Genomic DNA, 18,756 nt, shown 5'->3' with positions numbered 1-18,756 from the left:
GGTGTTGGGATGGGTTCCCTCATGGATGTTGTGCTCGGCAGGACCGTCCATTAGGGAGAAGCTGGAGCTGCAGCGTCTGTCTGTGTCACTCACAATGCACATACAGCACCCAATCCCTCCACTCCGCCTCCTCCCGCCCCTTCCCCTGTCTGCCCCGCCCACACTGCAATCCCCAGTGTACTGAGGGTGTGTATGTCAGCTCCTGTCAGCGAATTGCAGTCTCCCATTGGCGGCTGATGAATGGTCTCTGGTTGGCTGGGACTGCTACCAATCATCACCTCTACTCCCAGAAAGGCCTTCTGATGTCCTAGCAACCAAAGATGTCCCGCCCCCTGCAACGTTCTGATGCGTCCAGATCCCGAGCTACAGGGACCTATAGGACAGGAACACTGATCTACTGATCCATGGGGACTCTGATGGGGGCTCTACTGATCTATGGAGACTCTGATAGGGACTCTACTGATCTATGGGGGACCTGTGTTGCCAGCGTCCGTAGATTTACGGACAGTACGCAAAAAGGCACTTTTTTCCTGTCCGAAAAAGTTTGTAGTAAGGGAAATGTGCCAAAAATGTCAGCGATCGGCTCCGGTCAGAACTGCGCATGTGCAATTCCGGAAATTCCCACGCATCTGAGCCGTGCCCGCCGAGTGTCTAAGTCCTCCTGCATAGCTTCTGCCTTCTGCCCGCCCAGCGCACCACCACCCGCAGCCAATGATCTTCTTAGCGCATTTTCCTGCCAACACGGCCCCGCCAGCCATAAATAAGCAGGAGCAGAGCGGTAAATTTGAGGAGCCTTGTGTGGTCGTGGAGAGGAGAGCCGAGCCGCGGCGGGACTCGGGAGTGACCAGTCGGACTCGGGATGGGAGGAGACTCAGAGAGTTGTTGGAGACTTGAAGTGAAGGTCAAGGACCGTCACCACAGCAGTAAAACCCAAACTGGAGCCGTGCAACGGACGGACCGTTACCAACCCCTGCCTGTCTGCCTGGCCTGATGGCACCCTGGCTGCGACTGATCAGTTTGGTGATCTCATCAAATGGTCGCAGAAGTCTGCATGAGTCGCGCATGAGCAGCCTCTGGTGTGGTGCAAAAAAACCAAGCTCCCCAGAACCCGTCCTGCCGCAGAGTTCGTACAGGTAGTCGGTAACTGCACGTTTCTGCTGGAGAAGCCTATCAAGCATATACAATGTTGAGTTCCATCGCGTCGGGCAGTCACAAATAAGACGTCTGACGGGCAGGTTGTGTCCCCGCTGAATGTCAGCAAGGCGAGCCATGGCCGTGTAAGATCTTCTGAAATGGGCCAAGGTTTTCCTGGCCTGCTGCAAGATGTCATGGAGCCCAGGGTATTTGGCAACGAATCGCTCCACGACCAAGTTCAGGACGTGTGCCATGCATGGCACGTGTGTAATATTGCCCTGTTTCAGCACGCTCAGCAGATTGGCACCATTGTCGCACACCACTTTACCAACTGTCAAATTGAGCGGTGTTAGCCACTGATCTGCCTGTGAATGCAAAGCTGAAAGGAGTGCAGGACCAGTGTGGCTCTTGTCTTCCAGGCACAACAGACACAGCACAGCATGGAAACCTGGCATGTCGAATAGGGTCTGGGGATCTGGGGATCTTGGGCGGTGCAGTGGAAGAGACGGTAGCATCGGAAAATGAGGAGTCAGCCGAGGAGGAGAGGGAGGATAGAGTAGGAGGAGGAGGAGAAGAAGAGGCAGGCCTGCATGTAATCCGTGGCGGTAAAACCAAATGTACATGGGTGCCACGGGTTACATGCTTGACAGCCGTCAGAAGGTTCACCCAGTGGGCAGTGAAAGTTATATACCTTCCCTGCCCGTGTTTGCTAGACCACGTGTCTGTGGTTAAAAGTATCTTGGCACCGACACTGTGTGCCAGAGATACATTCACTTGCCGCTGAACATGGCCATATAGCTCTGGGATGCCCTTCTGTGAAAAAAATTTCCTTCCTGGGACCTTCCATTGCGGTGTTCCAATGGCCACAAATTTTCGAAAGGCCTCCGAGTCCACCAGTTTATATGGCAGTAGTTGGCGGGCTATCAGTTCCGACAAGCCAGCGGTCAACCGTTGGGCAAGAGGGTTATCCGGCGTCATCGTTTTTTACGAACGAACATTTGGGCCACTGAAGCCTGCCTTTTTGCAGAAAAACGTGAGGAAGGCATTAAGGAAGGTGGAGTGGAGGACAATTGTGAGCATAGAGGGGAAGAAGAAGGAGAAGAGGCTGGATGGTGAGAGCCTGGAGTGTGGCTTTGTGGGTTCTGATGGCGTTGCTCCCACTGGGCTCAGTGGTGGGAGGCAAGGTGCCTTCTTAAGGCGGTCGTCCCTAGGTGAGTGTTGGGCTTACCGCGACTTATGTGTTGACTGCAAAGGCTGCAGATGGCAACACTATTGTCTGCAGTGGACACATTAAAAAAAGCCCACACTGCGGAGCACACGGGAGTGCCAGATGTGACCGTAGATGGTTGTTACATTAGAAGTCTGGTTTCCTTCTCCATCACTAACAGTAGAGACCTCGGAGTAGGCAGTAACAGCGGGCACCAACCTCCATGGGCTGATCTGAGTACTGTCGTCAGACTGCTGAGTGCCGGCTGTTGCTACCTCCTCTTTCTGATCCAATGCCAAGAATGGCTGCGCATCGGAAATGTCTTCTGATGGATCGGAAAATAATTGTGACTCAAGCGGAGGGTATATGGTGGTGGTGGTGGTGTTGGTGGCGAGCCACTCAACCAAGTCTAGTGCGTCCTTTGACGTAAGCGAACAAACATTGTGCCACTTCTCACTTTGGCTCCGGCCTGGTGCTCCTGCCCTACCCCTACCACCCCTGGGGAAGGGCCTGCCTCTTCCTCTGCCTGTCATTTTTTAAATGATCCTGTGACAACAAAAGTCTCTAGAGAAGCGCAGTATATGTGGAAGAAGGTATATAACAAAATCTGTCGTTTTGGGGGGCCACTGGTTTATCGCACCAGTTATGAAACTTTTTTTCAGGATTTTTTTTTAATGTGTGTAGCAGAGGTAACGCAGAGAATGAGGAAAAAATTCAGCAGTAACCAAATACACCGCCAGTCACAATGCTGCACAATACAAATCCACTAGAATATGCTTTCTATATTCGAAAGTATATTATAAGTGTATATTACACCTATATACTGCAGAGCAAGTAGCACACCTATACCAGTGCTTGAAAGGACTTTTGTGGACCTGTTAGGTAGCGATTTGTGTCGCTAGTCTGTCCCTGCTGGAAACGCCAACCTCTCCCTACACTGACAAAAAGTATATGAATGTATTACACACTATCATGTACTGCAGAGCAAGTAGCACACCTATACCAGTGCATGAAAGGACTTTTGTGGACCTGTTAGATAGCGTTTTGTGTCGCTAAAGTCTGTCCCTGCTGGAAACGCCAACCTCGCCCTACACTGACAAAAAGTATATGAATGTATTACACACTATCATGTACTGCAGAGCAAGTAGCACACCTATACCAGTGCTTGAAAGGACTTTTGTGGACCTGTTAGATAGCGTTTTGTGTCGCTAAAGTCTGTCCCTGCTGGAAACGCCAACCTCGCCCTACACTGACAAAAAGTATATGAATGTATTACACACTATCATGTACTGCAGAGCAAGTAGCACACCTATACCAGTGCTTGAAATAACTTTTGTGGACCTGTTAGGTAGCGATTTGTGTCGCTAAAGTCTGTCCCTGCTGAAAACGCCAACCTCTCCCTACACTGACAAAAAGTATATGAATGTATTACACACTATCATGTACTGCAGAGCAAGTAGCACACCTATACCAGTGCTTGAAGGGACTTTTGTGGACCTGTTAGGTAGCGATTTGTGTCGCTAAAATCTGTCCCTGCTGGAAACGCCAACCTCTCCCTACACTGCCAAAAAGTATATGAATGAATGTATTAGACACCTATATACTGCACGGCAAGTAGCACACCTATACCAGTCCTTAAAAGGACTTTTGTGGACCTTTTAGATAGCTATTTGAATGAATACAGCCTGTCCCTGCTCCAAACAGCATCCTCTCCCTACACTGACAAAAAGCAGAATGTAAGATGGCCGCCAGATCAGGTCTATTTATAAGGTAGGGGCAGGGGAGGGCTGGCAGGGGGGGCAGGGTGGAAATCTCCCCCCCGGGTGGTGACCCGGGGCGAGCCCGCCTGCGCCTCAGCCTCTATCCTGGTAACCTCTCTAGTCTCTCCTGCCTCCCAGTGTATAAAGAGGGGTGCTCTGTGGACTTTGTTAAAGGGGAGGGGGGGCAGGCTTTGGTGAGCAGAGACCCTCTTTACACAATAGTCCACAGCATGCACCCTTAAATCAAGTTTCCCAGAACACCCCCTTACATCATATCTGATGTATATGGGCTCTGTGCAGACTCTAATGTAAGGGGAGGCCTCTGTGTGGACTCTGATGTAAGGGGAGGCCTCTGTGCGAACTCTGATTTAAGGGGAGGCCTCTGTGTGGACCCTGATGTAAGGGGAGACCTCTGTGCGGACTCTGATGTAAGGGAGGTCCCTGTGCGGACTCTGATGTAAGGGGAGGCCTCTGTGTGGACCCTGATGTAAGGGGAGGCCTCTGTGCGGACTCTGATGTAAGGGAGGCCCCTGTGCGGACTCTGATGTAAGGGGAGGCCTCTGTGCGGACTCTGATGTAAGGGGAGGCCTCTGTGCGGACTCTGATGTAAGGGGAGGCCTCTGTGCGGACTCTGATGTAAGGGGAGGCCTCTGTGCGGACTCTTGTGATCATGAAAAATCTTAGACTGTTTTTCTCGATCCATCACTTTTCCACACTCTATGGGCCACTTGACTGGACTTGCCCCCCCAGGCCTAAGGCTGCCAGCCCTCCCCTGGGTAGGGGGTATGTCCATGTGCTAAAATGTCTCAATTGGCTGTCCTGCACCACCTGATGGATGTGTCATAGGTCAAAGTTCTTACCCATGTAACATTGCGGACCGCCGAGAACATCGCCAGATGTCCGCCAGTTTGCCAGACCGCGAACATGCAAAGTTCATCGCGAACCGACAGGCCATCTCTAATTACCATATCACTGAGGACAGTAATGAGGGGCTATGGACATTAATGAGGGGGGCTGAGGGCAGTAATGGGGGGCTGAGGATTGTAATAGGGGTCTGAAGACAGTAAGAACAGGATTGTGATATGAGGCTCGGTTCTGATCTGTGCATGCACATTTGCACATGCACATAGTGGAGCTCATTCATTTTAAAGGGCTGCCCTACCTGCAGGAAACGCAGGGAAAGAAGTCCTGACCCTTTTTTTTGCATTTGCGCCACACCACCTTTACAGTGCATATGAGGATGTTTTTGCGGACTCTAAGGTAAGGAGGAACTCTGCGAACTCTGATGTAAGGGGGGTTCTGGTGACCAGAGAACCTTTTATGACAGAGTTCCCCTTTACACCAGAGTTTGCAGCATTCCTACTTACATCATGGTCCACAAAGTTCCCCTTTACATCTGGGTCTGCAGCATTCCCCATTACATCAGGGACCTCAAAGTTCCTATTTACATCAGGGTCCACAGAGTTCCCCTTTACATCAGGGTCCACAAAGTTCCCCTTTACATCAGGGTTCACAGAGTTCCCCTTTACATCAGGGTCCACAGAGTTCCCCTTTACATCAGGGTCCACAGAGTTCCCCTTTACATCAGGGTCCACAGAGTTTCCCTTTACATAATGGTCTGCAGAGTTCCCCCTTGCACTGTAAGGGGGAACCCTGCGGGCTCTAATGTACTGTAAAGATGAATTCTGATGTAAAGGGGATGCTGGGAACACTAATATAAGAGGGGACTCTATTGTAAAGGCATGAAAGAGGCCCACTGCAGAACATGTGCAAAAGTCCAGCTCCAGGACCATAATAAAGGGCCTCGCAATGGTAGGAAAGAGTCCCGGCATCAATGAGAAGGGCCCTTATGCTCGGGGGGGCCCTTCATGGTTTCTTGCACCGGGCCCCTGAAGGTTCTAGTTATGCCTCTGCAAGAAACCTTTATGAGGTAAAGAATGTCCATGGTCACCACTACAGCTGTTGGCCTCCATGCTGACCTTGTTAGTTCTCTTTGTTCCCTTCCAAGGCTGCTTCTTAGAATCTCATTTCGTAACAGTCCTTGAATACATAATAGCCCATGTCATATATAAAAAGGAGTTCGTTACTGGACCTTACATCAGGTCAGGCACAAAAATATTTCATACACGATGAGTCTCCACTTCTATCTCTTTGCCCTACTGCTTGCATTTGCTTTACCTGTTTGGTGCCAAGGCATGGAAGTTTCTGATGTTGGCATAAGGCTGTGTGGAAGAGATTTCATTCGGACAGTTGTCATGTCCTGTGGAGGATCGAGATGGAAAAGATATTCACCAGAGCCTGGACAGGAAAGATCAAATCCTAACCGTAAGTAGCTAATGTTTTCCTTTTTCCTTACCATAGTCAATGTACAGGGTGTTGTAAATGGCTTGAGCATCACCTAAGCAAGCGTTAATTTGAAACCTACATAACATCATTCAGGGTCATGCACTGCCAAGAATCAGCATTATCTGTATCAAGTATCACAGGTGTTTGCGATCAGCTGCGCCCAGGAAGCCTGCACAAATTGATGTCACGGCTGCCCACAGCAAGTAACTGAACATTAAGCAGCTAGGGCCCTGGATGCAAACTTTCTATCTTAAAGTGAGAGAAAACCTCACCACATGAGACACAGTAATTAAAATGTCAGAATGGTTCAAACCCTTCCCCTACTCCATGGGGCCAGATTTACCGATTATTTATTTATTAGAGGTATTTATATATTACAAAACCCTTTACATATACTGTATATTGTACAATCACATCAGCCCCTGCCCTCAAGGAGCTTACAATCTAAGATCCCTAACTCACATTCATACATATGTAGCGCTACCCCCGGAGGAGCCGCTGATTAGATTTTGGGATTGGCGTATTTAAGTTACCTCTGCGATGTGTCTAGGGGTGATGATGGCAATGAGAGCAGTGACGGAATGTCCAGACAGTTGGTTGACGTTTTCAATGCTTTTATTACTTCTGGTCAACACGACCAACAGTCAACTTGAGGTAGACAGTACAGGTTGGTGAAAGAAGAAGAAACTTCACAGATTCAGGCCTTGGATAAAGAAAGCAGTCCTGCCTCCAATAGTTACACTTTTCTCGTCGCCACTCCAGCCGGAGTGGGTAAAATGCCCCTGGACAGACCTCTCTCACAGGCCTGGCAGCCAGAGCGCCACTTAAACTTCTGGGAAGGAACAAGTCTCTGCCACAGACTTGACTCTAAATATTCAGGTTTAAGGTTTAAAGATGAGACCTCTGCCACAGGCCTAGTGCTTGAAAGTAGAGCGAATCCTCCCAGTATATACTTTTTGGGGTCACCGACCGACAGTTTGCCACATACAACCTGTCAGTGTCCAGTCACCCAGATCCCCGATGGTTCGTTCCAGCCCTGTTGGATTGCCTGCCTCTGGGCTCACCTCAGACCGACTCCCCATTGAACAGCACAACTCGCTTGGGATCTTCTCAATAGAGCTGGGGGACCCAGTAAGTCACTGGGGCCCCTTTGTAGCATCAAATGCTCCAGGCCATGAAAGCCCAGAGCCGGGAACTCCCCGTAGCACGTGCGCCCTGGCTGGTAGGCCATATCGTCAGGGCCCGTGATGTGCGCACACCCTGAATGTGGGTGCCGCACCTGGAACAAGGAACCCACGAAGAACCCCTAACCACGGCCTCCGCCACAGAAAAACTCCTCCCCAGCATGCTCCGTGAGGGAAACCTCCTCTAATTGGCTGCTGGGAAGAAGCGGCTCCGCCCGAACCCCTCTGGAGCCACCTACCGTCCAGAGATGAGACAGCATCTCTGGAGAACAGAGTGACCCACAGGACAGTTTGGGGCTGGCGACAGACAAATTTTAATAAATCAAACACAGATTAGAGCAAATAAGTCTCTCATCCCACTAGATTTAACATAGAACCTGTACTGATAAGTACACAGGCGCTACACATATACATACTAAGGCCAAGATAGACAGGAGACAATTAACCTACCAGCATGTCTTTGAGTGTGGGAGGAAACCAGAGCATCCAGAGTACTCAGAGGAAACCCACGCAGGCACTAGTGTTAATATTGATGTCAAATTTTGACTTAGTTAGTCATAGTTTTTTTACTAAAAAGTCTTTTTAGTTTTAGTCGTATTTTAGTCATCTGAATTGTTTTCGTTGTATTTTATTCAACTAAAACCTTTGTTACATTTTAGTCAACTAAAATCAAATGGGTTAAGGCTCAATGCACACTAGCATTTTTTTAAGCCCCTAAAAGCTGTTATCTGCTCCTAGAAGCTAAACAGTGTTATCCAATGTGTCCGTGCACACTACTTTAGGCTATTAGGCCTCTTTCACATGGGCAGCTGTACTGCCACTGTTAAAAGCAGGTTTTGTTAATTTGAAATTCCAAGACTTCAGGCACAGTGATCACTTGCAGTTGTACATTGGGATTAGCAGCGATTACGTGTTTACATGTGGCTGCGTTTAGCTGCGTTGGAACATTCTTGCCATTTCTGTTGTGCTTCATGTTGTTTTTCTTTCCTTGTTGCCACTGCTATCCACAGGTGAAAAAGTACACTGCGATTACCTGCGGTTATGTGCAGATAGCTGTGATAAATTGGTTCAGGAAGCTGTCAAATAATTTTTTTCTAACCACACAAAACTCCATGTAATGAAACCGTCGCTAAACGCAGTGTGTGAATGGGTCCATAGGAAAGCATTGTGTGAGTTAAAGGGGTTGTAAAGGTTCGTTTTTAGGTTCCTTTAAGCTGGTGAATTGTTGGTTCACTTACCTTTTCCTTCGATTTCCCTTCTAAATGTGTTTTTCTTTGTCTGAATGTCTCACTTCCTGTTCCTCCTCAGAAGCTTGTCCCCATCATCCGAGCCATTCTGGCTGGGGGTTAGTCAGCCAGAACAGCTTACTGAGGAGGAACAGGGAGTGGGAAATTCAGACAAAGAAAAAAAAACATTTAGAAGGAAATCGAAGGAAAAGGTAAGTGAACCAACAATGCACTAGCTTAAAGGAACCTATTTAGAAAATAAAAACAAACCTTTACCACCCCTTTAAAGCGGAGGTTCACCCTAAAAACATGTATATAAAATTACATTCTGCATACTCCAACATTTACAGTATGCTGTTTGTTTTTTGTTTTTTGCTGTACATACCGTATTATTGCTATTTTCCACCCGGCTTCCGGGTACACACTCCCACGTAGGCGTTCCTATGCAGAGGCGCAGTGTCATGTTGGACTTCGCCCAGATGATTGACGTCTTGAGAAAGACTTCCCCTCGGCGGATAAGGCGCGTCACGAGTTTCCGAAATTAGCTGAACTGCGAGTCGGCTCTATACGACGCCTGCGCAGTCAGCTCTACGCGGCTCCTAGTCGGTGCGCAGGCGCCGTATAGAGTTCGGCTACTTTCGGAAACTCGTGACGCTCCTTATCCGCCGAGGGGAAGTTTTTCTCGAGACGTCAATCATCTGGGCGAAGTCCCACATGACACTGCGCCTCTGCATAGGAACGCCTACTCCCGCGGGAGTGTGTACCCGGAAGCCGGGTGGAAAATAGCAATAATATGGTATGTACAGCAAAAAAAAACAAAAAAACAAACAGCATACTGTAAATGTTGGAAGTATGCAGAATGTAATGTTATATACATGTTTTTAGGGTGAACCTCCACTTTAAGGTGCAGCAGATAACTTCATCAATTCGGAGATAAAAGCTGAATTCTATCCACCCGTATGAAAGGAGCCTTAGCATTTTTTGAGCTTCAGCTTGCAGGAGCAAAAAATTAAAACATTTTGTAGAGTTTCTTGGAGCATTTTTCCAGCATACTGAATGCGTTTTACTGCTCCTAACTGCTTCTAAATGCTACTAACAGATTATTTGAGCTTTTTATTTATTTTTTATTTCTTCATGTACTGCAAAAACACTAATAAAATGCTAATGCTCCTAACTGCTCCCAAAGCTAGTTTCACACTGTGGCAGCCAGAGCGTTAGCGCTAAAGCACTGCTCGATTTAGGGTCGCTTTAGCGCTGTTTACGCAGCACTTTCCGGCCGCTAGCTGGGTGCTTTTAACCCCTGCTAGTGGCAGAAGGAGTTAAAAGCGACCGTGTTGCAGCACTTGAGAAGCGCTTTTCAGGTGCTTCGGAAGCTCTGCTTATTTATTCCAATGGGCAGGGCATTTTGTGAGGGCTATATACGCTCCCAAACAGCCTCAAAGATGCTGCTTGCATGACTTTTTCTAACGTCCCACATTTCACATTTGGGAAGCACGGGAGGCGGTGTTCAGGCGCTTTACAGGTGCTATTTCTAGTGCTAAAACGCCTGAAAACTGCCTCAGTGTGAAAGAGGTCTAAAAGCTTCTAAAAGCTACTAAAATTATACCAGAAGAAGGCACAAAAATGCTATTATGAGCATTTTTCTGGCATTTTTTTTTAGCTTATAGTGTGCATGGTGTCTTAGTTAAATTGTAATGCATTATTTAAGCATTTCTCAAAAATTTCCAAACTGATTATATACTCCTGGAGTAAAAATCTAACATGTAGTGGGGATGCCAATGTAAATAGGTGTGAACAGGGCAGAGAACTGTTTTGGGGAGGATGTTATTTTACACAGTGCTAAGCACTGTTACCTTGCTAGTAACATTCACCATGGGGTTTGTAGGGAATTGTTCCAGAACAGCAGTCAGGCAGGCAGAGAGAGTGTGGGTCTCTCAGCCAATACAGCTTGTCAGGGGGCTTTAACAGACAGGTGGAGCTCCAATAAAAGCAGAAGTTCAGTTGGGTAAATGTCTCTCCCTCAAATCTTTGTTCCGTTTTCGTTCACTGACGAAAATTGGAATTGGATTTCTTTATAGTTTTCGTCGATTGACTTAATTCAAATTTTATTTTCGTTTAGTGTTCATCACTGAAAACATACAGTTGACAAAAATATTTTTGACAATGAAATTAACACTTGCAGGCAACAGGGAGAAGTAGCAAACTCCAGGCAGGTGGTGCCGTGGTTGGGATTTGAACCAACACCCCTAGTGCTGCAAGGCGCTAACCACTTAGCTACTTATCATTAAAACTTAAGTTGTATGTCTCCCTTGTGCTTCTGCTTTACTTTAAATCTTGGCTTAATCTTTATAGAGCTTAGGGACCTGTCAAATGCAGCTATCAAGAGTGCCTTCTATGCCAGCCCTTTCTGCCCCCCTCCTCCAGTTATAGAAGCCGTACTATAGCTTCTATAAATGAAAAGCAATCTATAAATGTAGGATGTGCAGATGAATAAAAAAGGCACGCATCCTCCATTCATGGATTGTTTTTCATCTATAAAAGCTATCATATAGCTTTTATGAATGGAGGGTGTGTGGAATGCATGGGCATAGTTGGCACTCTTGATAAGTGCAAATGACAGGTCCCTCAGCTTTATTATCTATTATCTCCTGATGCAGAAGGAAGCAAGCTCCAGAAGCATAAGGTTTACATCCCATTGATGTTAAGTAATCTCCTTTGTGCTTCTAAGGTTGGTACTGTTCCTCTGAACCCGGGTTGGACTCTTGGGTGTGTGGAAGAACCTTTGATGCGCATTGGATAATTAAAAGCCACTCTGTATTATGGTGGATTTCAACTAACACTGGTTTATTTGTCACACAGCATATTTATGCATTCATCATTAGGAAACCCCCCTGCGGTGCAACCAATTACAGCAGGACACGATGCTTACACAATACAATAGCATGTTAGGTTTCAAACAACACATATACTATTTTGCCTGCAGGTAATTCTATTGTCTTCAGTAATGATACACTAGCTTCAGGTAATCTGGTATTTCCTGAAAACAAACACATTCTTGTTATGTTTATGGTGCTAACTGCAGGCTACAATGTTATCAAACTAAGTTAAATGCCATCTACACATTCTTCTGCTATCTTCTCTACGTAGGCATACAAATACATTATTTCTAATTTATTCTAGTTAAAACATAAAGGGGTACTCTTTCAGAACCTTACAGTGCTGATTTTTTTTTGTTGTTGTTAACTAAACTTTTTATGCACACGAGTCAAGGAAAAGAGACAGCCTTTCCTATTATACAATGGGGAAAATATTTGTTTGATTCCCTGCATATTTTGTAAGTTTGCCCACTTACAAAGAAATGAAGGGACTATATTTTTTATCATAAGTGTATTGTAAATGATAGAGACAGAATATCAACCAAAAATCCAGAAAAAAACACGATACAAATGTTATAAATTGAGTTGTAGTTCAGTGAATAAAATAAGTATTTGATCCCCAAGCAAAACATGACTTAGTACTTGGTGGAGAAACCCTCTTTGGCAGGCACAGAGGTAAGACATTTTGTGTAGTCCGTGACCAGGTTTGCACACATCTCAGGGGGGATTTTGGTCCACTCTTCCTTACAGATCTTCTTTAAATCCTTAAGGTTTCTTGGCTGTCTCTTGGCAACTCAAAGTTTCAGCTCCCTCCATAAATTTTCTATAGGATTAAGGTTTGGAGACTGGCTAGGCCACTCCATGACCTTAATGTGCTTTGTCTTGAGCCACTCCTTTGTTGCCTTGGCGGTATGTTCTGGGTCGTTTTCATGCTGGAATATCCATCCATGACCCATCTTCAGTGTTCTGGCTAAGGGAAGAAGGTTCTCATCCAAGATTTTACAATATATGGCCCCCGTACATTGGCCCCTCAATGCGGCAAAGTTAGTCTGTACCTTTAGGAAAGAAACAGACCCAATGCATCATGTTTCCACCTCCATGCTTGGAGGGATGGTGTTCTTATGCCTCGTACACACCTTTCGGGATTTCCGACGGGAAAGGTTCCCGGCGGAAATCCTGAGGGGAAAGCCGAGAATCTGCTTGGGCAGTCTTTTCCCTTACAAACGGACGGTTTTCCCAACGGTTTTTCCTATAGGAAAATGCCTCGTACACACGACCGGTTTTCCCGATGGGAAAACAGCCCAAAAACCGCCGGACAAAAACAGAGAACCAGCTCTCTTTTTTCCTGACGGTTTTTGGCCCGTTTTCCCATCGGGAAAACCGGTCGCGTGTACGAGGCATTAGGGTCATAGTCAGCATTTTTCTTCCTCCAAATTTTTCTTTATCAGCGATACTTCAAAAATCTCATGTGTTTATTTACACATTACTATGTCATCTGAGGAATAATACACCAATAAAATAAGATGTGTAGCCCGAAGGATGTAGCTTTTAACCCCAATATTTGTGATCACAGGGTAAATGAGCAACACAGTAAACATCTTACAAAGGTTCTAAACCAGGGGTGCCCAACCAGTGGCCCGCGGAGCCCTCTGATGTGGTCCGCGACCTCCTGCTCTGGGATGGAATAAAATAGAATACTTTTATTAAAGGTCAGTTTATTGCAGTGTTCTGCAGTGGGTTACTGGGCTGCTTTCAAACTGATCCACAGATGCAGAGCAGTGCACCTGCGGGTTACCTGCACTGAGCCATAGACTTCTGTTATTACCTGCGAGTTTGGTGAGCTTTCTGAACAGGCACCAAACCTGCAGAATATAATAGAAGTCTATTGTAAAGTGCAGGAAAGCCAAATGTACACTGCGTTGCACCCGCAGTGCGGGTAAACCACAGTGCATCAGTGTAAAAGCAGCCTTAGGCCCCCTTCACACGGTCAGTCCGACCCAATTGGACCCTCCATTCACCTCAAAGGATTGGCAGATGTAAACCGACTTGTGTCCTACCTCCAATCCAATCCGCTAAAGAAAGAGTTTAGTGGGCTGTGTCCATGTCTGCTCTGCATATGCAGAGAAGACCTGCCACCTGCCTGCTCCGCTCATTGTGGCCCGCGACCGGTAAGCAAGTCGCTTAAGTGGCCCACGTGCTTCAAAAGGTTGGGCACCCCTGTTCGGAACCTTCCATCTATATCTTAAATAGTGAAAAAAGGTTTGCTTTGAATCTCACTTTAAACAGTAACTCCACCTTTTTGACAAGCTTATTATAGCAATGCAGAGTAGTGAAATACTAAACTTTGCAACAGTGTTTATTACATGTCTTGTCTCTTTATAAGCCACCCACAAGTACAGACAATGGGGTTGATTTACTAAAACTGGAGAGTGCAAAATCTTGTGCAACTGTGCATGGTAGCCAATCAGCTTCCAACTTCAGCTTGTTCAATTACATTTTGACAAAGGAACCTTGAAGCTGATTGGTTTCTATGCAGAGCTGCTGCACTAGATTTTGCACTCTTCAGTTTTAGTAACTCAACCCCAAATCGACAGAGTTTCTTACTAGCCCACCCACCATCCCACTTACAGTGTCTGGAACCAAACACTGTGTAAGCTTTAGATCAGATAGTTTCAGAGGTGTCAGAGTTAACATAGGGTTGTTGATGTCATCCCCTCCTTCACGTGACCATGTTTGGGCTTGCCAATTGGCCACTCAGGCCTGAGCAAAGCATGCTGGGAGGAGCTCACATACTTCCTCATACCTGGAATTACTTGGTATTTGCAATGACTGTCCTAAATAAGCAAAGCGACTTTAGGTCTGAAAATCGCTATAGACAATTCTGTCTACAGCTGTCAAGTGGGCAAGCATGACGAAGGCTCCTTGAGCCCCTAGGGTAAGGGGGGCATGACTGATGGAAGCACGGGCAAGCAAATGGATGTGGACATAGGCATCTATAATAATTTAGCACCTAGTTGGGTCACTCTAATGGTTGTCTGAGCCTCATGGTAAGGACAGGCCATTTAGACTATATCAATTTACAGTTCATGTGTGTTTACAGTATAACTGTAACTGACACTGATTGTTATGCTGGTATTTATTAAAAGCAGTGGACTTGTCCTTTCCAACCTAAATGTGGACACCATCCAGAGAATGATTTGCATGTTTTTTAATGCATTCAGAGCAGGATGAAGTGGAGACGCCTCGTCCTATCAAAGAATGCTTGAGAAAATACAAATATTCTCGAAATGGCGCCTAGCTTCTGGAGGGATCCCACAGGTATAGTATATGCATAGTTACATTGGTCCACACCTGACCAACGTAACTATGTACAATTACCCTGAGCTACAAATATTGATGCCTAAACTTGTTTTACCTTAATGCAATGAATGCATTAAGGTAAAAAATGTTTAGACTTTAAAACTATTTCATAGTGTTTAAAGTGGCTCTAGTTTATTGCTTTAACAGTCAACCATCATATTCCTTTGGCACAATTAAATTAGGGAATTAGGGAAAATACGCTTGCCTCTCGGGGGATCAGGAAGGATTTTATTTCCCCTGCTGTAGCAAATTTGATTACCACATGCTTTGCTGGGGTTTTTCGCCTTCCTCTGGATCAACTGTGGTTATAGGTTTGTGTATATGGGATTGTATATTTTATTTGTATTGGTTGAACTTCATGGACTTGTATATTTTTTCAACCTGACTAACTATGTAATGAAAAGTAATTTAAATACAGATTTGTGTTAACTTAAATGGATTCTAAACTCAAAAAGGTTTGTAACCTTAATTCATTCTCTACACGAAGGTAAAAAACCTTCCTTTACCTGTCCCCCTCAAACACCTGACTCCTCTTATAATCCAGTGCTGTCTCCATCTGCAGCGCCACTGTTCTCTCTTCCTGATTGCACAAGGAGACTCTGAAATGGTTCATGCTGCTGTCAGTCAAATCCTGTGAGGAGAGAGCGGGGGCATCTACCTCATATGTCTACCTTATGCATCTACCCCATATGTACCTCATAGTAAAAATTTTAAATACACATTGTTGCCTTCATTTCTTATTAGGTGACTTTTTGGACTGGCTAAACAGAGCTTCCTTGGAGGATCAAGATCGACTGAATTCACTGTATGAAGAGAGCCACATGGCACCAAATCCCCCTTACAATTCCCTGCAGAAAGATGACCCAACAATGGAACAGCTCCATGGTTCCCTCTATGATCCACGTGTTCCTGAGGAACAGCAAGGTGTTGGTCTGCGGATGAAGAGAAGTTCAGGACCAGCTTTATCCTGCTGCCAAAGGGGCTGCACCAAGAACGAGCTCATGAAATTTTGCTAACCTTCGTTTTTCTTTTTGTATTCTTCCATGAGAAGTCTGCACAGCAAGCATTGATAACTTCCTTCTATGTGAAACTCTGATGCTCATCCTAGACACAAACCTATACCCACACCTGATTTATTCTCATACCTTTCTCCCTGCCTTGGCAATATTGATATAGTATTCATGTTCTGACTGGATATCATGTGATTGATTTACTAAAGGCAAATAGACTGTTCACTTTTACAAGGGAATTAGCCCCAGAGCTTCGTGAATATGTTGGAAGTTTCACTCTACAAAGAATACACAATTATGTGCAAGAACAATAGAAAAAAATGCATTTTTGCTTGATTAGCTGATGGAAGACAACAAAGCATCATTATTCTCTGGGGGAAACATCCCTTGTAATGTGAACAGTCAATTTCTCTTTATAAAATCAACTACAGTGTGCTCAATGTATTCTTACTATATACAGGCATACCCCACTTTTAGACCCCTTTCACACTGAGGGCGTATTGCAGGCGCTATAGCGTTAAAAAAAGTGCCTGCAATCTGCCCTCAAACAGCTGCCCGAGGGCTTTCACACTGGAGCGTTGCGCTAGCAGGACGGTGAAAAAAGTCCTGCTAGCCGCATCTTTGGAGCGGTGTTTACCGCTCCTTCACCGCTGCTGCCCGTTGAAATCAATGGGACAGCGTGACTATACTGCCCGCAATGCGCTGCTGGTTTTAACCCTTTCTCGGCCACTAGCGGGGGTTAAAAGTGCCCTGCTAGCGGCCGAAATGCGACAAAAATCCGGCCATAGTGTCGGCGGTAAAACTAGCAGCGTTTTACCAACAACTCTATGGGCGGCTCAGTGTGAAAGGGGTCTAAAGTACACAATTTGGTTTATTTAATATAGCTAGATGTACAGAGCATACTGTTATACGACAAACATAAATAATATCAAATGCAAATCAAATGGCATTAGGTCATCTTTGGATATTTTTCTTCTTTACACATATTCTAATATAAAACATTTTTTAGGGCTCTTGCACAAGGCTGTAAATCAGGACCTATTATTGTGGTGCCTAGAAACCACAGCTGCAGCAACATTTTGCTCATGGATATGCATTACAGATTACACTTTGTGTGGCTATACGCACATAATCGCTGACACTCACATTTAGTCACATCCTCCTATGGGCGTATTTTTCTGAATTCAAAATTTTGCAAAAATACACCCATATGTGTGCACAACAGCGTATTCTGTAAAGCATGACTATGGGCAAAATGACACAGCAAATGTGGCTCCCGGGTGCCACAACAACAAGTATATATATATATATATATATATATATATATATATATATATATATATATAGCCGCATATACATCCTAATGTAGGGCTGTGTGCAAATTCTAAAAGGTTAATTTTAGATGCCAGAAACATCTATCAATGAGTATCTTACCCCAAAAATATGAGCTGTGTTGCTAAGTAGAGCTGTAAATAAATAGTATACTTGTATATCCATGAAATCTTAAAGCTCAACTCCAGATAAAACATTTATTGGGGGTGAAGTGGGGAGGGATTAGTACCTCTGCCAGGTTTTTGTTGCTTGGCCCCAGTTGGCAAAATGTCCCCTCACTTTTCCGTAACTGGTACTGGAAGTAGAAGGACGTGTCTTCTACAAATACATATAAATACAACGTAGCACTATCAAGACCTTTTTAGCAGAGAGAGGAAAGGTCTTTAAGATTGTTATCACAGTCTGTTTCACCATTTGGGAGATTTACCCTGACTTCTGGTGACACATGGGGCTGATTTATTAAACTGGTGCACACAGAATCTGGTGAAGCTTTGCATAGTAACCAATCAGCTTCTAACTTCAGCTTGTTCACTTAAGTTTTGATAATAAAGCATGGAAGCTGATTGGTTTCTAAACAGAGCTGCACCAGATACTGTGTGCGCCAATTTTAGCAAATTCCCCCCCAATTTGTCACTGGGACAGAAAGTGATGGGAAACTGATGAAACTGCTGCTGGGTGTCACCATCTTGGATGTGAGGTTAACAGACACAGACACAGCTATTACTCAAGTGGCACTCTATAGTATTTCACATTATTCAACTCCTAGAAGCTACATAAATGTTATGTAGGGGGGTGTTTGGAGCAATGGAGGAGCTGGGCCAGCATAGACATCATTTAGACACTCCCACAAAACTAGAGGACTATGGTGTGCAAGGGAGACTCTGCTAGAGAGCTGATACTTTCTAGAGTAGTATTTCCTTAACAAGTTCAGAGGTACATTGCAAGTGAAAGAAAAAATGTGTTCAAAGAAACAAAAAAACACCACACGTAAACATTTAAAATACTAGATTTATTTGCGCTGTCACCTGCAAATTGACAGGGTCTCTTTAAGTATGTGGAAAAACGAATTTAAGTAGGCTTTGTATCTGAGCAATTAACAATAAATATAATTTTGGATGAAAGTATATACCTTTTTTGTGGGCAAACACCTTTTTATTGGGCATTAAAAATAAACTGGCTATTAAAGCGGGGGTTCACCCAAAAATAAATTTTTAACATTACATTCAGCCGAGTTGTCGGAATGACAATCGGCTGTTTTTATTTATTTTATCCCCGTACATACCGTATTTTCACTGCCGCTTCCGGGTATGTCTTCTGGGTA

At 45.1% G+C, this 18,756-nt stretch overlaps 1 protein-coding gene across 1 annotated transcript; it reads left to right on the top strand.

The window, feature by feature from the left end:
• Window positions 1-6,181: 6,181 nt before the first annotated feature.
• Window positions 6,182-16,597, top strand: INSL3 (insulin like 3). Its single transcript, XM_040321418.1, has 2 exons — window positions 6,182-6,426; window positions 15,838-16,597. Exons 1-2 carry the CDS (start codon window positions 6,231-6,233, stop codon window positions 16,107-16,109), a joined length of 468 nt encoding a protein of 155 aa, XP_040177352.1. The 5' UTR covers window positions 6,182-6,230; the 3' UTR covers window positions 16,110-16,597.
• Window positions 16,598-18,756: the final 2,159 nt, after the last annotated feature.

The sequence above is a fragment of the Rana temporaria genome, chromosome 1 (assembly GCF_905171775.1).
Source record: "Rana temporaria chromosome 1, aRanTem1.1, whole genome shotgun sequence".
NCBI lineage: Eukaryota > Metazoa > Chordata > Amphibia > Anura > Ranidae > Rana > Rana temporaria.
Note: the sequence above shows the minus strand (reverse complement) of the source record. Positions and strands in the feature narration are given on the sequence as shown.